The following is a 21,630-nucleotide window of genomic DNA, read 5'->3' as shown; positions in this document are numbered from 1 at the left end:
TTTTGCTCTTAAGGAGCAAGCGTTCCATGTGACTATGCATAGTGGTTTAGACGCCATAATGCATAGCCAGTTTCACGATAGTTTCGAACTGTTCGTTCTTGTTGGTGCACTTGTTCCAACATGAGGGAACTACCGAAAAACAAGAGTGAGGTGTGCTCCGGGGATGCTCTGCAACTTTTGGCCATCACAGATGACAACGGCGAAAACAGTGATATCGACGAAGAGGAAACTGTAAGCGCTCTTTGAGATTCGTACAATTTGAATCGGAACGTAATAAACATTAAACATGAAAGATTTTGGTATTGTTTATTGACAAAATCGAAAAATATTTAAAGTACATAAGCGATTCAGTCAAGGGTCGCTTGGGTTTGTCTGGTTTCGATCCCGAGTCATTTTGTTAGTCACTAGAAATAACCCAGGTTGCTTGGATAGCCATGTGTATGCCTCTTTTCACATCTACTCGATAGCAGTTCCGTGGTTTCACAAAATCGCCATTTCAAATTCTGAAAAGTGACAAGTTTCAATGCTAGTATTTCGGTTAAGGGTCACGTGGGGACGGTCTGGTTTCTTCACTATTTTATTGCATTTTCTTGTACACAGATAAAAATTCTGAATTTTAATAGTGATGTAAACATTCATTCACGTAAACTTGTATTTCATTTCACGCAATCGAGCAACTTGTAAACAATGTTGTTTACAACAATGGGCTTTTGTATACAATATTTGCTACATTGCATGAAATGTCTCAGAACTTTACATGATATATAATGTAAACTTATATGATATGTGACGCTCCATTTATGTGCATCATACTGAACAGAAATTTACACTTCTTTTTCGAACTGTGTACTTTCAATTGCTCAAAGAATGGCCTACTCGTTTTTGCCCGTTTAGAAGTTATTGGTATTGGAATTTGGGTAATTGTCAACCAAAAAATGTAAATAACTTTTCAAATATTAATGATAACAATTTGCAGTCTTCGAAAAAGATATGTAATTTGATATTTCTAACATCTTTGTACAACATGCCAAACAAGTAAAAATATTGTAGAAAAAGTTACAGATACAAAATTGATTTTAACGATGTCTCCACAAAGTAACCTTTATATCTCAGCATCTATAAGAACTAGAAAGTTTCAGTTTTCAGCAAAGTTGTTTACAGTAGTGTTCACTACAGCTTCGCCGAACACAATTGTTTTGTATCTCATCATACTAAAAAAATAAATTTTGCATCTCACTTTTAGGTGGATTAATCTTTAATTTTCTTTTACCATAATAAGGAGTGTTGTACCCGAGAAACTTCTCAGAAGACACATAGTACCTTTAATCATCCATTTCACCGTAAATAAAAAAGCGCGTGTTTTGATACCCTTGGCACCACTGTGCGTCGTGGAAGTTACGTCTAACTGCACTAACTCTAGCCAGCCTAACCGCTGAACTCTATTCAAACTACGAAATGGCCTTACCCGGAAAACCATACTTCCCGACCACAGGACTACGAGCGGACGAGATTCACGTTATAGACATCCCACCTGTCGAATACATCCAAAATTTAACTATGGAACACCGTGAGAAAATACAACTGTTGAAGCTAGAAAACAACTCCTTGAGCTGGAAACTCAACTTATTCGGATACTTTGGACTCTCAACAGTAATTATGATCATTAGTTCAATAGCATTCTTTTGGTACTTTTTCAGACGGAAATCAAATTCTACCTTAACTGTCAAATTCAACAAAGAACCGGAAACCATCACGATAAAGGAGCTGGAGCCATCATCAATATTAACAGAAAGCAAGTCGCTTAGCAGCAATCCAGAAGAACTATCAGAAGAACGGAAATAGGAGCTTCAAGCATTTTTTGATACACTCGCACCACTAAGATCCCTCCATATGTAACTTAAAGGACAAAGATACTTAAAGGGGGAGGAGTTAGTAACAACGCGACCTGCTTCATTATTTAGCACATTCCCACCATCACACCAGATCCCAAACAATAAACACTATCATCGATTAGCCGAATCAGCTAATTGTATGCCAAGCCAGACGATAGTCAGATTGGATCACTTTCGCTGGAATCACGACGATCACCGATAGCATGATGTCACCAGACCACCCAGCAGGAGAATCACCAGAACGCATTAGCAGCATTTGCAGAAACAAATAAACACCCGCATTGTTCCCACACTCGATACTAACCAAGAACTAACTTCGTAGCATAAGTTGAATTTGTAAATTAGTCTTAACCGATCACTGAATAAAAGTGGAGCATAGCTCCAAGAATATATTTTTTTGGACTTCCTTAAATGGAAATCTTTAACTGGCCCTAAGATTCAGTTAGGACGTAACAGATAACAGCCCTTCTTCCATTGTAAGAATCTATCTATTTATCTACATGTCCTACCAAGGATCCTTATGTTTATGATTCTCATACCGTCCGACACATGTGAGTAGCAGTCAAATCCGGCAACGTGCAGCTACACGGAAAGCGCAACATGCAACAATGTTATCGCAAAACTGCATCATCCTCCCAAGCAAACAGGACCCGTGTTTTACCCAGAAGTCACACCGCCCCCGAAAGCAGCCAGAAAGCCAAGATAAACATCATGTCCCAAATCCTGCACCCGGTTCTACTCAACACTATCGGTGTGAAAACGATCTCACCCATCAGATGCAGCCAGCGTTCGTTTTGACTTATCAGCTACCACGGACGTCGCACGCACGGACAAAAGTTGCTGGTTGGTGAAAAAGAGGTGGGCAATAAAATTTCAACCACCGCATAAAATTTCCCAGCACGCAACAAACCCGACACGAATGAGGCGAGCCTAGTGCGCGCGTGTTGTCATCTTTGATGGCTCTATAAATAAATCATCGCCGTCTGCAAGCAAATAAGCCGCCGCCGATGAGAGGAATTCGTGCTGAAAAGATTGCTTGTCACCGTGTTCAGGATGAGGCAGCTGAATTTTTATGAAGCCTTATCGATTGACCTGTTTGTGCCAGATTTTAAAGCAGCATAATCTCGATATTCTGCTAATCGGCCGATGATCGGTGGCACTCGATAACCGTATTATAGTTATTTAAATAGCGCACCATGACTAATCAATTCGAGCCAATGAGTATCACAATGCAAACATAGAATATCTATCAACCACTTGACAGAAGCTGCATTACACCGTTCAACTGATGTAGAATTTGTTTTTGTTTGATAAAATAGTTGTCGCACAGTGCACGTGCTATATTATTTGCAGACGATGAGTCGACGAAAGGTGAACTACCTGCACATTCTAAATCAAATTAAAAGAATCATTGATTGCGAAACTATCGCGTCAGAAAATTGCAAAGCACACTTTAGCCATCGACGTCGTGGCTGTAATCAGTGCTCTATCAGTGATCAAACACTGCACTGACTATTGTAGTGCCTACCGGTCGTTTGGGAGGTACATAATCTCAATCGGAACCGGCTTGAATGGACAGTAGTTGATCGAGAGTCACCGGGCGTGCAAGTAGTGCTTTAGAGATACGGGGTGTAATGTAACACAAATGACTGCTGCAGTGATTGTGATTGTTGCGATTGTGGGTGTCGCTTTTGGCACATCGGTGGTGCTTAGTACGGAATTGCCGCCGGACGTACCGAATTGGATTGGCAGTTTTCCAGGGGCAGAAGAAATTTTGACAAACCTGACGCAGCTAATTGACAGGAGTCCGGAGAATTTGACAACATGTGACCTGCAACTGGAAGCGTTGTGGCAGAGTATGGTGGGCCGGCCACAGCTGTGGGCTCTGCAAAGTAAGTGCTGGATGATTTTAAGGAATAGTGGTGGTGGGTGGTGGGTTGTATGAAGTCGTGTGTCCGCGCTTAAGTGGGTTATGGAATTTACGACTCTGTACTTCATTATTTATCCGGCATTGTCTGTAGGCTATATCTGTCATACAATGTTTTTCATGATCGTAGTAATAGCTTTTTGAGTCACGAGGAAGTCTACTCAGGAATAAATGTGTTGGTTGATGTTTGGCAGGGCTGGCAAATTTCAATTTCAATGAAAGATCTCACGCGATATTTACAGAGATACTTCTGTCACTATCATTGTATGAGAAGAGATAGAGATTTTCTTCAAAATCTCATCGAATTTTTTGTCAAGACAGAATGAGATAGTGTTGTGTTCATCGTAATTATAAGCTCATTTATTGCTATTACTGTTGGTAGTTCTGAGGAAATCTTGATAATATATTCACTCTACTGATTACATACGGTTGCTTGCTATAATTCATCTAAATAAATAAGAAATGTTGATATCAAAACCGCATAAGAATTATTCTCATGAGTGCTTGAACATTTTTAAATGAAAATAAAGCCATTTTCTCATTGTCAAATGACGACCGTGATATTTACCAGCTCAGGTTTGGATCAGTATGGTTTTGAAGATTAGGTGCTGCATCTGTCCAGATCAAGAATGATAACGATGGTCCCACCTTTTACCCCTACAAAGGTTTGAGCTGGACGATTTATCTTTAAGATAATTAAATATGACATTTTATAATAAATATAGATATAAATTCCATCTAGAGTTAACTGTTGCTTCGCAGTGATATAAATGTGGAAAAGCTCAGGCGTCCTCCTCTTGCTTTTTTGACCACCTAAAATATTCATAAGTATTACAAGCAATCAAGAGTTAATGAACAATCAACAAAGCATCCTATTACACTAGTAACCCCGCAATCTGATGCTATCATAATTTTCAGCAATGTCAGGAATGCTCACGAACCCCTAACATTTGCCAGAAAACTTACTACTAACTCAAGGTATCTTTCAAATAAGCTTCAAAATTGCATTTTTTTTTTATCAAATGTTAAATTCAGTCCTCTATATCCGTAATACGCGCGCGAGGCTCAAACCTTTGTAGACTACTGTTTTTTAATTAATCTACTATAAAATCAAATATTAAAAATCCATCATCACCATCGAGGCAAACAGAAATAGTTTTCGCAGTGCTACAATAATTATTGAAAAAAGTCGTTATGACAGCTATCCATATAAAATAATCCGTTAGAGATAACTTCGTCAAGATACATAATTTGTCAATTCATAAAAAAAATCACTGGATAACTGTTAAAAAGACAGTTTTGACGTGTGAAATGCAGTGTCTTTTAAATTCTGCTAATGTTGTTGCACGTTTAATGTGTCTAGGCATCTAATTGAAAACATTTATTCCTTTATAATATAATGAATTTTGTGAAGCACAAGTCAAGAAAGGTGGTGTTCTTATTTCATCCGCGTTTCAAGTATTATATCTATGAAAGTCACTTCCTCTTTCAATTCGATCACACAAATATCGAGGCAGCAAACCGTTAACTACTTTAAAAATGAACACCATAGTCAAATATACAATTCTTTGCTTCACCGACAACCATTGTAAGGCGTCTAGCATCAAAGTTGAGGAAGTGAATCTATTACATCTCAAAATCAAAAGCATTATTTTATTCTGCAAGCGCTGTTATCTCGATATTTGTGTTGCATTGGCCAGGAATAAAATGGAAAAGCAAAAGTCTAGATGAGGAGAGATGATTGATTTGTATAGCTGTATTTTACTGGCAATAGTTAAATCGTTTTTCAGGCGACATAGAATTCCATACTTCTTGGCAATTTTCTTGATGACATTGTCAATGTGAGAGTTGAACTTAAGTGTGTCATCAATAATCACGCCAAGATATTAAATCTCCCGAACGCGATCAATAGTCTCATCATCAATTACAACAGAGACGTTCGCATTTACTCGATTCCGTGAAATTACCATCAATTAAGTTTTGCTTGTATTCAATTTCAACTGCTTGTACTTCAACCATCTACTTAGAGAACGCAAATCTTCATTCAAGTGTAAAACGGCATCATCTAAGTCCTTAGCTGCAATGAATAACACAGTATGATCTGCAAATAGAATAATGTCGCAAAATCGTAAAACATTTCGCAAGTCATTAATATACATAATCAATAGCAGGGGCCCTAATACACTTCCCTGGGGCACTCCAAGGTTATTCCCGACGGGACTGTAAACAGAATCATTAAAAACAGTCCGTTGAGTTCTGTCAGACAAATAGCTTTCAAACCATTTATATGCAGTACTCGAAATTCCAAAGCGCTTGATTGATCTTAACAGTAAGGGCCTAGAAATTGTTTCAAAAGCGCGTTTAAGATCCAAAGAAACAGCAACAATCGTATCTTTACACTCCAAGTTATTTTTCCACTTCGCTAATACCAAATTCAACGCGGTTTCACAATAATGACCTTCCCGATATCCCGATTGTTCTGGTATCAACAAACTATTACTGGTTGGAAATGCTAACATGAAGCTTTAGTGTGATAATTTATAAGCTAGAGAATGATCTTTAGAAGAGGGTAGGTGGATAGTTCCGTTAGAGTACGGCAGTATGAAAATTGAATAGAAGTTGAAAATGAGCGAAGGGCCATTAATGCGACAGTTTTTAAAGTTAGACGCACATCTTTTGCCTAACCCGTACGATGTACGCGGAGACTTGAAGTATGTCTTCAAGTCTACACCCAACCGGTGGATGTAAGATTCGCTTACAATTATGTGGGATTCATCATCAGAGGATGTAAGTGGAGACCGCATGTACCGAGGATGCGATATACCTAGCTGCGGTCCAATGCAAGAAAATTGGAGACCGAAAAAAGTAGAGTGTATTAGTGAGGTAAATTTATTGTGTCGAAAAAAAAAAATAGGGAAAAAGGTTGCTGACTGGACTCGAACCACGAACGTTGCGATTATCAGACCTGTGCTTTCTCCACTGCTCTCTCCATGCTTCTCAATAAGGATAGCCTAAAAGCAAACAAAAAGCGTTCCTTTCCTCTCACACTCGACTGCGTATGCTTTTTCTGTTGGAGAGATTCGCGGCAAGGGTGTGCGTCGTTCTACCATGTTATACATAAAAATCAAGGCAAATGCTTGCTTGTGTAGATGAAAGCACAGACAGAACACGAAATAAAAAAGGCAAAAAACCATTACATCGCCTGTAAGGTCCACTTCTAACATTCGCTGCGATGTTCATGAACAGAGGATGATAGGAAATGGAACTAACATTCATTGTAATAGATTTTTGGTTTGCGAGTACAGGCAAAAAAAATGTGCGTCCCTCTTTTGCTCATAAACTGACTGCAGCTGTGGAATAGTTCTAGTGACGTTTTCATCACTACGACTGGAAATGCTCTCGCAACGTGGGGCTTTAGGTAGTGATGAAAACGTCGCTGGAACTATTCCACAGCCGCAGTCAGTTTATGAGCAAAAGGAGGACGCAAATTTTTTGCCTGTAGACTTGAAGACATACTTCAAGTCTCCGCGTACATCGTACGGGTTCGGCAAAAGATGTGCGTCTAACTTTAAAAACTGTCGCATTAATGGCCCTTCGCTCATTTTCAACTTCTATTCAATTTTCATACTGCCGTACTCTAACGGAACTATCCACCTACTCTCTTTTAAAGATCATTCTCTAGATAATGAATTATCACACTAAAGCTTCATGTTAGCATTTCCAACCAACTCTGCAAATCGCTAACTTCGCGTATGAAGTAACATAAAAACACTTTGAATGAAACTATTACCAACCGGTCCGCACTCGTGTTTATTTCAGTTACCATGGGGACGTAATTTGTGATTAGCCCCGGTCCCTTTCAAATTGTATCATTATTTATGTACGGCCTTATATTTGAAATGACGTTTCACATTCATCTAGTGATGGCCGATATTTCATTTTAAAAAATGGGACATCTCTGATTTAGGTGTGATTGTTTTTATTGTGATCGTAGCAACCCAGTAATTCGCGTCGCTATATGCACTTGTTATTAGTTGCTAAGTTTCTGAATAAAATTTTCATTCCACTGTTCAACGTCAACCGATAAAGACGTGTTTCAATTACTCTCTACAATTGGTTATGGGCCCAGGATACCTAACCGGAAGACTCTAAAATTTCAAGACCAGAAGAAGTATGTCCACAGGCGGAAGTTTAGGATCCGGACAGCAAGGTCAAGGAGATGGAGGCGCCAACGGAAACGGCAGGACTGAAGCTGGAAGCGTTCGAGTCACCAGAAGTTCCGTGGCACTGCCAGCCATTGACAAGCTAAGAGGCCGGGAGAACTACACGACGTGGGCATTTGCGATGCGGATGATCCTAATCCGTGAAGGAAACGGGTCTGCCATCGACGGAGACGGAGAAGGTGTTCCTGAGGATTTGAAGTTGCAGGCTCTGGCTACGATTTGCTTAAGCCTCGAGAGCTACAATTACAGTCTGGTGCAGGATGCGGTTACAGCAAAGGAAGCCTGGACGAAGCTGCAATCTGCATTCCAGGACAGTGGACTAACCAGGAAGATTGGACTGCTCAGAAAATTTACGTCGGTACGGCTGATCAACTGTGCTAGCGTTGAGGCGTACGTGGACGAATTAATGAGCACAAGCCACAAGCTTGCATCCGTGGGCTTTAAGGTGGACGATTACTGGCTCGCGGCGATGTTGCTGATGGGTCTTCCTGATCAGTACGAGCCCATGATAATGGGACTCGAAGCCTCTGGAGCGGCTTTGACAGCGGATGCAGTGAAATCCAAAATTCTACAGGACGTTAAGCTGGATCGTGGTCCGGTCAGCAGCGGCGTGGAAGGTGCCCTGTACAGTAAAGCGAACCGGAAGAAGCCAAGCGAATCCAAGGACGGTAGCAAAGGCGAAAAGTTATGTTACACCTGCAAGAAGCCGGGTAATTTTGCTGCCAAGTGTCCGGAGAAGCAACAGCAAGCGAAGGCGAGCAAACACAAGGGTCTCTGTTCCATTTTTTCCATGGGAGACGTCAGCACCAGTGAATGGTATTTCGATTCGGGTGCCACTTGCCACATGGCACGGCCGGATCAGAAATTTCTCGATGAAGTCAAGATGGACCACAACGTCGGAACGGCGAACAATGCCACTATGAAGGTCGTAGCGAAGGGTTCAGTCGTGTTGGACAGCAACGATGGTCGAATCGATGTCAGCGGTGTTCTGAAGATTCCCGACCTAGCCACCAACTTGTTATCCGTAAGTACGATCTGCAAAAAGGGCAAAACTGTTATTTTCACCAAAGACAGATGCGAAGTTCGGGACGAAGACGGTGATCTGGTTGTCACCGGCGTCGAGGAAGGTGGCCTCTACAGAGTCAATTGGCCAGAGAAGTCGTTTTTGGCAAGCGGCATGGAGTTCTGGCATCGACGTCTGGGGCATCTTCACAAAGGTGGTCTGAAGAAGCTCAAACGAATCGCCAACGGAATAGATTTCAAAGATGGGTCGTTAGAAGGATGTGTTGCCTGTCTGGAGGGCAAGCATACGAGGCGTTCATTCCCAAGCAGCGAGTCAAGAGCTGAAGAACTGTTGGAGTTGGTACACTCCGACCTCTGCGGACCAGTGGAGATTTCGTCGTTGGGTGGAAGCCGTTATTTCATGACGTTCCTGGACGATGCAAGCAAGCGGGTGGTGGTTTACTTCTTGATGCAGAAAAATCAAGCACTCGAAGCGTTCAAGTCGTTCAAGGCCAAAGTGGAAAGACAGACGGGCAAGAAGCTAAAAATCTTGCGTTCAGACAACGGAAAGGAGTACGTGAATGCAGATTTCTGGAAGGTGTTGGAGTCCGATGGGATTCGACATCAAACCACGTGCCCGTATACGCCTGAGCAGAACGGGGCGGCAGAGCGCATGAACCGCACGCTGGTTGAAAAGGCGCGGTGCATGCTCAACGATGCGAAGCTGGGAAAAGAGTTTTGGGCAGAAGCTATTTCGACCGCGGCTCACGTGGTGAATCGATGTCCTACTCGTTCCCTGGAAGAGAAAACGCCGGAAGAGGCGTGGACCGGAAAGAAGCCGAATTTGAAGCACCTCAAGATTTTTGGCTCGAGCGTGATGACTCTGGTACCGAAAGCGAAAAGGAAGAAGTTTGATCCCAAATCCGAGAAAGGCATTTTCGTCGGCTATTGTGAAGACACGAAAGGTTACCGGGTGTATGATCCAGAGAATGACCGTTTCCACGTTAGCCGAGATGTCATGGTACTGGAAGAAGGCGTCGCTATCTGTATGGCAGAACAACGAGTGCAGCCGGTGGAGTTCATGGAGCTTTGTTCGGATGAAATCCATGATCGTCCTGAGTCCGGTGCAGCTGATACTCCTGAAGATGGTCAACACGCTCTGCTTCCTCTAGGCGAACAACCGAATGGCATCGTCGTACCTGGTGCAGCCGGGCCTGCTGTTGTTATCGATCAACCGGGTGGCAATCCTGGTGAAACCGAAACAACGGAGGAAGACATCGTCGTTGTCGACAGTTCGTCCAGTGAGGCAGACGAATTCGAGGATGCCTGTGCCGATTCTGCGCTCCCACCGCAACTGATTAGACCAGCTGAGTTGCAGCAAGGGTTAAGGCGCAGCGGTCGGGAGCGCCGTAATCCAGGCAAGTATAATGACTTTATTAGTTACGGTTCCTTTTCTGGTGGTGTTCATTACCCTCAGTTATCCTTCAACACGACGAGCGACGATGATACGATGGATGATCCGACGAGCTACGATGAGGTTCTGCGGCGGCCGGACCGAGATCATTGGATTGCGGCTATGCGTGAGGAAATTGCATCCCTCAGCGAGAATAACACGTGGGTGCTCACCGATCTGCCTGAAGGGCGGAAAGCGATTCGGAACAAGTGGGTGTACCGAACGAAGCGAGGTCTCGACGGAACCATCCAGAGGTACAAGGCCCGCCTCGTGGTGAAGGGCTGCTCTCAACGACCTGGTCTGGACTACGACGAGGTGTACTCCCCGGTCGTGCGGTACGCGACCGTCCGGTATCTGATGGCACTGGCGGTGCGGTACAACTTGGATATTGACCAAATGGACGCGGTCACTGCATTCCTGCAGAGCGAGCTGAAGGACGAGGAGATCTACATGCTCCAGCCAGAAGGGTTCGATGCGTCGAATGGAAAGGTGTGCAGACTGAAGAAGGCCCTCTACGGTCTCAAGCAGTCCAGCCGCGTATGGAACGCGCAGTTGGATGTGGTGCTGCAGGAGTTCGGACTGAAACGGTCGAGCGTGGATCCCTGTTTGTACTGGTGCATTTGTGGAGGAAAGATGATGTTTGTGACTATCTACGTCGACGATCTCTTGATTTTCACAAACGATCGGAAGCAAAAGAAGAAGCTGAAGGCCCATCTGCACAAGCGGTTCCAAATGAAAGACCTCGGGGAGGCGCAACAATGTCTTGGCATCAGAATCACGAGGAAGCGTGAAGAAGGCAAGCTGTGGTTGGATCAACAAGCCTACATCGAAGACATCGTCAATCGCTTCGGTATGGCCGATGCCCACCCAGTTGCAACACCAGCAGATCCAAGCATCAAGTTGGACAAGTCGATGGCACCGAAGACGAAATCTGAAATGGAAGAAATGAAGTCAGTGCCATACAAGGAAGCAGTCGGGTGTTTGTCGTTTGCAGCTCAAGTCACCCGACCGGATATTGCTTTTGCCGTCAACGTTGTGAGCCAGTACAGTGCCAACCCTGGCCGTCCTCACTGGGAAGCGGTGAAGAGGATAATCCGGTACCTGAAAGGTACAATAACCAAGAAGCTAGAGTACTCGACAAGCGGTCCAGCGGACATAGTTGGGTACAGCGATGCCGATTGGGGAGGAGATGCGGACGACCGGAAATCCACAACCGGTTATGTGTTCATGATGCAGGGAGGTGCGATCTCGTGGAACGTCAAGAAGCAGCCTACCGTAGCCCTTTCGTCCTGTGAAGCGGAATACATGGCCATGTCTCGCACGATCCAGGAAGCTATGTGGTGGAGTAATCTGCAGTCGCAGTTTTGCGAGGCCAAACCGATTTCCGTGTGCTGCGATAATCAATCGGCAATCAGCAACGCCAACAACGGTTCGTATAACCCCCGGACCAAGCACGTCAGTATAGGGTACCATTTCGTGCATGATAGCCTGCAGCATGGTGTCGTCCAACTGAGCTACACGTCGACAACGGAACAGCCAGCCGATGGGTTCACGAAGCCGATGACCGTTCAGAAGCAGCAGAAGTTTCGGAAGCTAACTGGCGTCGCGGATTAGAGAGGAGTATTGTGATCGTAGCAACCCAGTAATTCGCGTCGCTATATGCACTTGTTATTAGTTGCTAAGTTTCTGAATAAAATTTTCATTCCACTGTTCAACGTCAACCGATAAAGACGTGTTTCAATTACTCTCTACAATTGTTTTGATAAAAAAGAGCGCAAAATTTCATCTCTACCGAGGGGGCAGCAAAACCACAAAATTACCTTGCATACAGGGGGGTATTCATTGGATGGAAGGGACCGTAAAAGAGGACACTAAAATAGAAAGTTTTTCTTCCGACTGTTTCATCTTAGTATTCTTCTTTGCTATTACTATTTAAATACTCCAACAGCTGGTCTTTAACAACAAGTTTTAAGATTTTCTCTAATGTGTGCAATATGTTGATAGGACGAGATTCGTCGGCTTTAATCGTTCCAGCAACTTTTTGAATAGAAACCACTAAGGATTCCTTCCAAATTTGTGGCACATGTCCAGTTTGCAATGATTCATTAACAAGGTCCAGCAAGATGTAGCCAATGACATGAAAGCAATCTTGAATAACTCTAGCATTAACATTATCTACCCCAGCCGATTTTCCTTATGAAAAGCAAAGAACTCTAAGTTCATCAAATGTAATTGGGTGAAAAACTTCAAATCTACAACTACTATTAACTGCCTGTTTTATTTCGTCAGGTTCATCGACCAATTCAATGGATTGATTAATCAATGAAACACTGTCTACGAAATAATCATTAAACATAGCTGCAATTACTTGTTCTGACTGTTCTAATGTGCCATTAAAAGTTATGGACCGCGGTTTGCAATTACTAGGTTTTAATAAAGATTTCAAAATTTTCCACAACTCTTTGCTGTTGTTTTGATGCTGATCAATCTTCCTTTGAACATATTCACAACGAGTTTTCTTTATCGATTGTGAATACTTATTACGCGCGATTGTGTACCTAGTCCAATGATTGTCATTATAAGATCTACAAAACTTTTTGTACTATTTGTCCCTTTTCCGTTTAAGACGCAAAAGATCCAAATTGTACCAGCTGTTCGAGTTTTTCAAAGAAACAAACTTTTGCTCAACTAGTTGATTGGTACACGTTTTCAAAGCGTTATTAAGAACAGCTGTAGATTCATCTAAGTTACCGGCCGCGAATGGAAAATCCACGCTCCTCTCAACAAGATTAGAAACAGCCTGTTTCGAATATTTCCTCCAGCACTTCAATTTTACAAAATTATCGTTATCGTTAACATGGTCTAAGACATTAATCACTAAAGTCTCATGATCGGTTATTTTCAAATCAGTATCCGTAACTGAACAAATGGAATCAAAATTGGAATAAACGTGGTCAATTAAAGTTCTACTGTGCCTGGAAATACGCGTATATTCATTTAACGTTTGCTTTATATTAAAAAACTCAGCTAATCGTTTCAAATGATTCGAATTATGGTTATCACGCCAATTAATATTAAAATCAATCAAGGAACGTCTCAAGCCAGTTCTCTAAAACTTCAACAAACGCTGGTCACTAGAACTGGGAGAATGATACAAAACACTATAATTACCCATCTTCATACCACGTACAACTGTAATGCCCAAGATCCAGTTGCCATCAATAACTTCGTTGGTACGAAGGTTGAATTGAACTGCTTCTTTGACATAAATAGCAACACTGCCAGTGTGTCTAGAATGTGATAAACAAGCAGCAACAATATATCCCGGAATACTATACTGATCAAAAGCTTCAGTTTCTACAATATGAGTTTCAGATAATAAAACTAAAAGAGGACGTTTTTCCTCAACAATCTGATGTAATGCTACGTAGTTTGTTGACAACCCCGCCATATTCAAATACAAAAAATCGAATTGTTCGACAATCCTGGAACTTGGCTGCTATTTATTGAAACGCAAGCTGCTTTTCTTCCGATTTAAAAAGTCTTTTATAGAGCAAACATTCCGAGCTAAATGCGGCATGGTTGACGTCCAAATTCATTTTACGTTCTTTATTCATTTTCAAACAATTAATACATTTCAATACAGTTGACGTACACTCCGACGTTTTGTGTTGTTGGCTGCACCTAGAGCATCTCTCTCAATTTTTGCAATCCATGCTCTTGTGCCCAAATTCTCCACATTTGAAGCATCTCAACACATTAATCGCGGGAACTATCGAGCACCGATCAAACCCTACATTTACTTGTTTCGCCCATAACAAACATTTATACGTATCGACATCGACTTCAATTACAACACTAAACTTGTTGTAAGTGAAGCGTGGATTTTCAAACATGTTCACTACTTTTGCATCATTTATACTGCCGTTCTACGCATAACTGTCCCATGTTGCAAATGTTTTAGAAAAGCGCGATTCAAGTTTCGAATCAGTTTTGCTTATTGCCGGTAATATACATTACTGTAAAATATTATATTACTCCCATTTGAACATAACTGTTATTTTTTAATGAAAACTGTAAAATTACCTTCGTTTAATTCACCAAAGCTAATTTTTAAACGTAAAATATTCAGTGGGACTGTTATGCCTAGAAACTTGCCATGCAGCATGAAATTCCCACTACGTCATGTTCTTTTTTGTGTTGCTTTGATGACAACGTTGCGTTTGACGTTATGCGCGTATTAAAGTCTTGTAACGAGGTGGAATCGTGCGTACATAGGGGAATTTACGTATTCTCGGCAACCTAAGCAGCGACCTTCTTTCTATAGCCTTTTTCTCTAAGGAACGCACACATATGCAGTATTGGTTTGTTTACAATCTTTTGCTGCCAGCTGCTCTAACAATTTCAGTCGAAAGAATTGTCAAAAACTGTTTTGAAACGCTTTTACAAAGCTCCAATCTTCTCTAGTGAGAGCGAGTATTGTCGGCAACCAGTTTTTCTTCGGCAACCGTTCCATTTGAACTGCATGTAAATCTGCTGTTCTATTATCGGCAACTCAAAATCAGCTACAATTTGTAGTGCGTGTGTTTCATTTCAAGAAAACCTTGCTAGATTGCTTTTTCTCAGTGGTAAAAATATAGTCAAATTGAAGCTGAAAGCATAAAGAATCGTTTGTATGCATTCATCGAAGTGTTTTCGTAAGAAAATCCAGTGAAAATAGTGTTTCAATTTGGGTTGCCGAAAATAGTCTGGCATGCCGAAGCCGTCATTTCCCCTATATTATCGGCAAAACTTTGGAAGTTTTTGAATAATTCGTGCCGTGATCATTCGAAGCCGGAGATGTGTGCATTGGCTTTTATACAAGCATTGTATACAAGTGACGATAGTGATGTGGAAACGGAAGGTGGTGGTTTTTTCGGGTTCGATCTGGATGGTGCAACTGGAGAGCAGTTCAGTACCAACAAAGATGAACTGAAACAGTTTTTTGACAAGATTCCTGGTGATTTCACGAAATATACAGTGGAAAATACTGGGGACATCGTACCAAACGTTTGTTTGACACGTTCACACCGAAATCATAGATATATTTGATGTTTTGTGCTCGATAGGCTGGGAATGGGCGATTAGGTTGAAGTAGATTTTTCCCCTATTTTTTTTGGTCTATGCCGATGACATTGTACTCCTGGCAGTAGGTTTCACCCTAAAGGCTCTCCACAGAAAGCTACAGGCCGCAGTCTCCTAAATCCATAGATAGGCGTCTCAATGCGGGTGTGTGTTGTCAGCCGAGAAAAGTGTTATCACACATATGCCGCTTATCACATCGCCCCATACAAGACCCGATCAAAAGTGATGGTATGCCTATCCACGTTCGGATTCAAGGAGCTCTTCTGGATCGAAAACTTAGCTTCGCCCCTCACTTCAATGAAATCCGGAACAGTTGCCGCACAAGACTGAATTTGATCCGTACCCTCTCCGGCCCACATCGATGCAGTAATAGAGAGCTCACCCTGAGGGTCGCCAAAGACGTTGTAAACAGCAGAATATTCTATGGGATAGAGCTCTTTTGTCAAGTCGCTGAACTCTTCATCACTGGACAGACTCCGACCTACAACAAATCCATCCGCACTGTAGCAGGGTTGATCCCTTCTACCCCCGCAGACTCGGCTTGCGTGGAGCTTGGAGTTCTACCATTCAGGTACCAGGTGGCAGAAACACTACCGGAACTGAAGAGATCTGCCTCCTCAGAGAGGATAACAGACTTCTTGAGACCCTGGCCCACCAGAAACACCCCCAGTGTCAGAAGTCCACTGGTCCACTTTGCTTCGATTTCTCTGTAACTAGGCGCTTCAAAGCCAGAGACAACTCTCCGGAGAAGCGCGCTTATGTCGCTGTAATTCTAGGGACTAAGTACCACGATCACCACCACCAATACACGGACGGCTCTAAGCCTAGAATCCCAGTTCCCGAGGCATACATGGATCCAGGGGATGTAAGGCTTGTAATCGAAAAAAATGCACCATTTTTATCCATGTGTAACTTTTTTTATCCGTGAGTAAAAATTGATGAAAATCTGGGTAACACTAGTTTGGAGTGAATTGTTTACATGTGCAAAATTTCATAACAATCGGTACAGTGGTTATTGAGATGTCATCGAAACAAGAAGAAAATCGCCGGAGAATTTTGCGCGCCGTCATGGAAAATCCGACTTCGACCATGAGATGGATCGGAAGACAACTGAGAATCACCCATACAACTGTGTCTCGGGTGGTAAAATCGTTTAAGGAGTCCCAGACGACCGAGCGGCGGGCTGGAAGTGGAAGAAAATCGAAGACAGCTGACCCTGTGAAGGCCCGGAAGGTGTAGGATTATTTCAAGCGTAATCCAAACCTTTCGATTCGCGCCGTGGCTCTTAAGGCAAAGTGTTCCGCCTGGTTCGTTCAGCAAACCATGAAACGAGCTGGGCTTCGTGTATTCAAGGTCCGGAAGGCACCGCACCGAATCAACAAAACACGGCGGCAAAATCCCGCGCAAGGAAGCTGTATCGAGAGTGGTTAACGAAACCGATGTGTGTGGTTATGGATGACGAAACCTACATCAAGGCAGACGCAAAGCAGATACCGGGGTTGGAGTTCTACGTTGCCAAATCACGGTTTGATGTTCCGGAAGACATAAAGAAGAAGAAAGTGGACAAATTCGCCAAAAAATACTTGCTCTGGCAGGCCATATGCAAATGCGGTAAACTGAGTAAACCGTACATCACAATGGGTACCATCAACAGTGAAATTTACCGCACCGAGTGCCCCCAGAAGCATCTGTTGCCCTTCCTGCGGTCCCACGGAGGCGAGACATTATTTTGGCCCGACCTGGCATCATGCCATTACGCGCGATCGACGTTGGATTGGTGCAGAGACAATAACGTTGTTTTTGTACCAAAAACCGCCAATCCCCAAATTCACCAGAGATTCGTCCGGTGGAAAGATTTTGGGCCATAATGAAGGCCAAAGTTCGAAAATCGTCCAAGGTGTTTAAGAACGAACTGGAGTTGAAGAAATAATGGATGAAAGTGACCAAAAAGGTTGGCTCCACCATTGCACAAAATGTAATGAGGGGTCTTAAGGGAAATGTGCGGGCTTTCAGCGATGGAAAGAAAATTGAATAAAATAATTATGCCGAAACATAATCCATATGTTTTTGTTGATTCTTTGAAAGTTTCAAGAAAATCCGACTTAAAATAAATTTTTGGCGAACACTTTTGTCTGGTGCATTTTTTTCGAGTACAGGCCTTAAGAACAATTACCATCGAATTCAGTTTTCCTCGGGGTACCGGGTCACTGCGACATTAGGGGTAATTGTGAAGCTTATCTGGCCGCTACCGGTCGTTCTGTAAAGAGGTTCCTGGTTCCGACATTATGCGCTGGGTCGGGCTCATCATCCGCAACGCCTTGAGTGGGCTTCCACAAGGCAATCTTTTATTTGGAAAGTGACAGGGGATACCTTTAAACGGCAGGACACCCCAAGTCGTCAGGTCATCATGTCTCGTCTCCGTTTAGGGCACACACCTGTAACACACAACATGGGCCGGGAAACTTGCGACGCTTGCAGCCTTACCATGACAGTGGAACACAGATTGGTGGATTGCCCAGTGTTCAGCAATCTAAGAAGTCTCTACGGTATACCGAATAGCATAAGGAACGCCCTTACCAAAGTACCCATCAGCCGAAGCAGCGGTCATCTGCTTCATTCATCTGCGCCAAACTTTACAAAAGTATTTAACACCAAAGACTGACACGATCATCAACAACATGCTATTGACACTGACTACTGACACCCTCGACAAAATTACTACCATCTAAACTAAGCCAGCAACTCCGACACTACTCAGCTATTATATTTTGCTATTGTTTCAACTACTCAGTATTTGAGGACCTGCCTCAGGAGCCCTCTTACTCTGTAAAAAAAAACTCTGTATTAGGGAAGCTTCTCCCCGAAGACCGGCTTCAGGGGCCCAATTTGACTATATTTTTACCACTGAGAAAAAGCAATCTAGCAAGGTTTTCTTGAAATGCAACACACGCACTACAAATTGTAGCTGATTTCGAGTTGCCGATAATAGAACAGCAGATTTACATGCAGTTCAAATGGAACGGTTACTGAAGAAAAACTGGTTGCCGACAATACTCGCTCTCACTAGAGAAGTTTGGAGCTTTGTAAAAGCGTTTCAAAACAGTTTTTGACAATTCTTTCGACTGAAATTGTTAGAGCAGCTGGCAGCAAAAGATTGTAAACAAACCAATACTGCATATGTGTGCGTTCCTTAGAGAAAAAGGCTATAGAAAGAAGGTCGCTGCTTAGGTTGCCGAGAATACGTAAATTCTCCTATTTTTTTTTTATTTCGGGGAAAAGTTGGCTTCGGCAATACCTTAACCTATTATCGTCAGATGGGTTAATAAAGTCTTAGAGCACTCAAATTTGGCCAATAGTTGCTCTGAAACACAATGTATCCACATGCCAAAATTGAGCTCTCAAGGACGTTGTTTACCACCCCTGACGATAATAGGTTAAGGTATTGCCGAAGCCAACTTTTCCCCTCCTTGATTTGTTTTCCGTCGATCTTATTTTCCGTGCTGAGCACCAATGCTACCAACGCCAGCGAGGCAGCTCCCACACCTGGACCCTACCTATCGACCCATCAACTCATGAACCGGGGACCAACGGCTTTACTACCCTTCCGAAGGAAGGCGTGATCAGAGATGTTATGCCTCAGAACATCCCGGCGGCGCCGACTGGAATTGAACCCAGGCCTGCTGGGGTGAGAGGCAATCAAGCTTACCACTACACCTCCTGTGCCGCTAGTTGAAGATCTTCATAATAATTCCTCATCTACCTTATGCCAGGACAAAATATCCAAAGGGCTTTTCGTAAGCTTTGATCAATTGAAGGTTTTAGGAATAATTAATGTTTAACCTGCTATCTTGCGATACTATCTAAGAGGCAAGATTTGATATGTTGAATTATTCTTAATAAAACATGTTCAACTAAAAGTCTCCACAAAATATCCAAAGAAATTTATGCAGATCTTTGATCGACTAAACGTCTGCGAAAAGATTGCTGATGAACCTGCAATCCTGAGAAATTGTATGAGAAACATGGTTTGAATTATTGACCAGTTATAGTCCTTCAGAATAATACTTGATCATTGTATTGACAAAATATTCAAAGTACTTTACACCAGTCTTTGAAAAATTTATGGTTTTGGAATAATAGCTGATTATTCTGCTATTTTGCAAAAATATCTCATATACATTATTTGATAAATTGAACAATTGGAGATCTTCAGAATAATTCCTTATCAACCTGAAACGGGAAATGATCCAGAAAACAATATGAAGAACTTTGATCCACTGAAGATTTGGGAATATTTCCTAATCACCCTCCTTTATTGTATGAATATCTAAGAAATATGCATTAATTTAGTGAACAATTAAAGATCTCCAGAATAATACCAACAATCAATACGAAACTAACGATTTTAAATTGGCTCACTTCTTGACTAGCCTATTGGTCCCAAGCAAACGATTAACGTATCCCATTCTAGTCGAAATTCGAGTACTACGCAATGTTTGTTTTGATTCGCTATGAAAGTTTGACAGATAAAATGAGGAGTTATTGGTTTTTCCTATGTTTCGAGGGGTGAATCGATTAGCTTGGGACCGAAGAGAGTACCAGAGCTGATCCAAAAAGTTGAGCACGTTATTTCGGGACCTTCTAGTCTTAGAGTTACCTCTATGATAATACCATATCAACGAAAAGTCATGACAAAATATCCAAAGAACTTTTTGGAGATCGATGATCTGCTGAAGTTATATCCTTTAAATTTGTCGAACCTCTTAACGGAATCCCTTTATGAAGAGCTTTGAGTGGGTTGGTTCATTTCCTTTACATTCCGTTATAAATAATTGCTTATCTTTTGACAGATACGCGTATTTCGTCTACTACTTGCAGACTTCATCAGTGCCAAGTACTCGACACCACTGAAGAATCCATCTTTTACCTTCCATAGCGCCCACCTTGGCCAGCGAGTCCGCTTTCTCATTGCCCGGGATAGAGCAATGAGAAGGGACCCATACCAAGGTGATGATATGCGAGCTGTTTGATAAAGCACTCAATGACGATCGTATTTCCTGGAGGAAATACGCCGAGTGCTTCATCGGCCTCATTGAACGCATAGCCTCCAGGGAGCTTAGGCTATCCGTAAAAATGAAATAATGGTCAGGTGGCAGTGAGGCAATACGTTCTAACGTGTACGATATAGCTGCCAGTTCAGCAACGTATACCGAACACGGCTTTTGAAGCTTGTATGAGGCGCTATGAAGATCGTGGAATACTCCAAAACCAGTGGAAGCATTTATCACCGACCCATCTGTGAAAAATCTCTTGTTGGTGGGGACGTGGCGGTATTTGTTCGCAAAAATAGTTGGGACAATCAGGGAACGGTGGGGCTCTGGAATTCCTTGAATCTCCTGCCTCATTGTGAGATCGAATCTCACGGAAGAACAACTGAAATGATGGGAGACAGCGCGATTGGGGTTGAACGAGGAGGGACCGATGTCCAGAGTCATGTACTCGTAGTACAAGCTCATGAATCGTGTTTGAGGATTCCGTTCTAGCAGCTTCTCAAAGTTTTCGATCACCAGCGAGTTCATGACTTCATAGCGGATGAGGAACCGGAACGATAAATCCGCAAAACGAGGAGGGGAGGACGCCCGCAAGAACTTCAAGACTCATGGTATGCGTCGATTGCATACAACCTAGCGCGATTCGAATGCAAAGATATTGAATCCTTTGGAGCTTCAATATGTGCGTCCCCGCCGCCGATTGAAAGCAAAAGCTACCGTACTCCAAAATCGAGAGAATGGTGGTCTTGTAGACGTAGAGTCTTATCAGATCTTCCGGATGGGCTCCCCATGAAGTGCCGGTAATGGAACGAAGGAAATTGATTCGCTGTTGGCATCTCTGCCCCAGATACGCTATGTGTTTTCCCCAAGTGCACTTGGAATCGAACCAGACACCTAAATACTTAAACGGCATGCTGTGAGTGATTGTTCTACCCATAAGTTGAAGCTGAAACTGTGC

At 42.6% G+C, this 21,630-nt stretch overlaps 1 protein-coding gene across 1 annotated transcript in view; it reads left to right on the top strand.

Annotated features, from left to right (window-relative positions):
* The first annotated feature begins 3,485 nt into the window (after nt 1-3,485).
* Nucleotides 3,486-21,630, top strand: part of LOC135702524 (nose resistant to fluoxetine protein 6-like) — a 56,195-nt gene continuing 38,050 nt past the window's right edge. The window contains exon 1 of the mRNA XM_065223601.1: nt 3,486-3,784. Coding sequence (XP_065079673.1) covers nt 3,538-3,784 — 247 coding nt within the window. The 5' untranslated portion in view covers nt 3,486-3,537. The remainder of the gene's footprint in view (nt 3,785-21,630) is intronic.

The sequence above is a fragment of the Ochlerotatus camptorhynchus genome, unplaced genomic scaffold, assembly GCF_037179485.1.
Source record: "Ochlerotatus camptorhynchus isolate MF236.1 unplaced genomic scaffold, CSIRO-AGI_Acam_v1.1 ptg000193l, whole genome shotgun sequence".
Classification (NCBI taxonomy): Eukaryota; Metazoa; Arthropoda; class Insecta; order Diptera; family Culicidae; genus Ochlerotatus; species Ochlerotatus camptorhynchus.
Note: the sequence above shows the minus strand (reverse complement) of the source record. Positions and strands in the feature narration are given on the sequence as shown.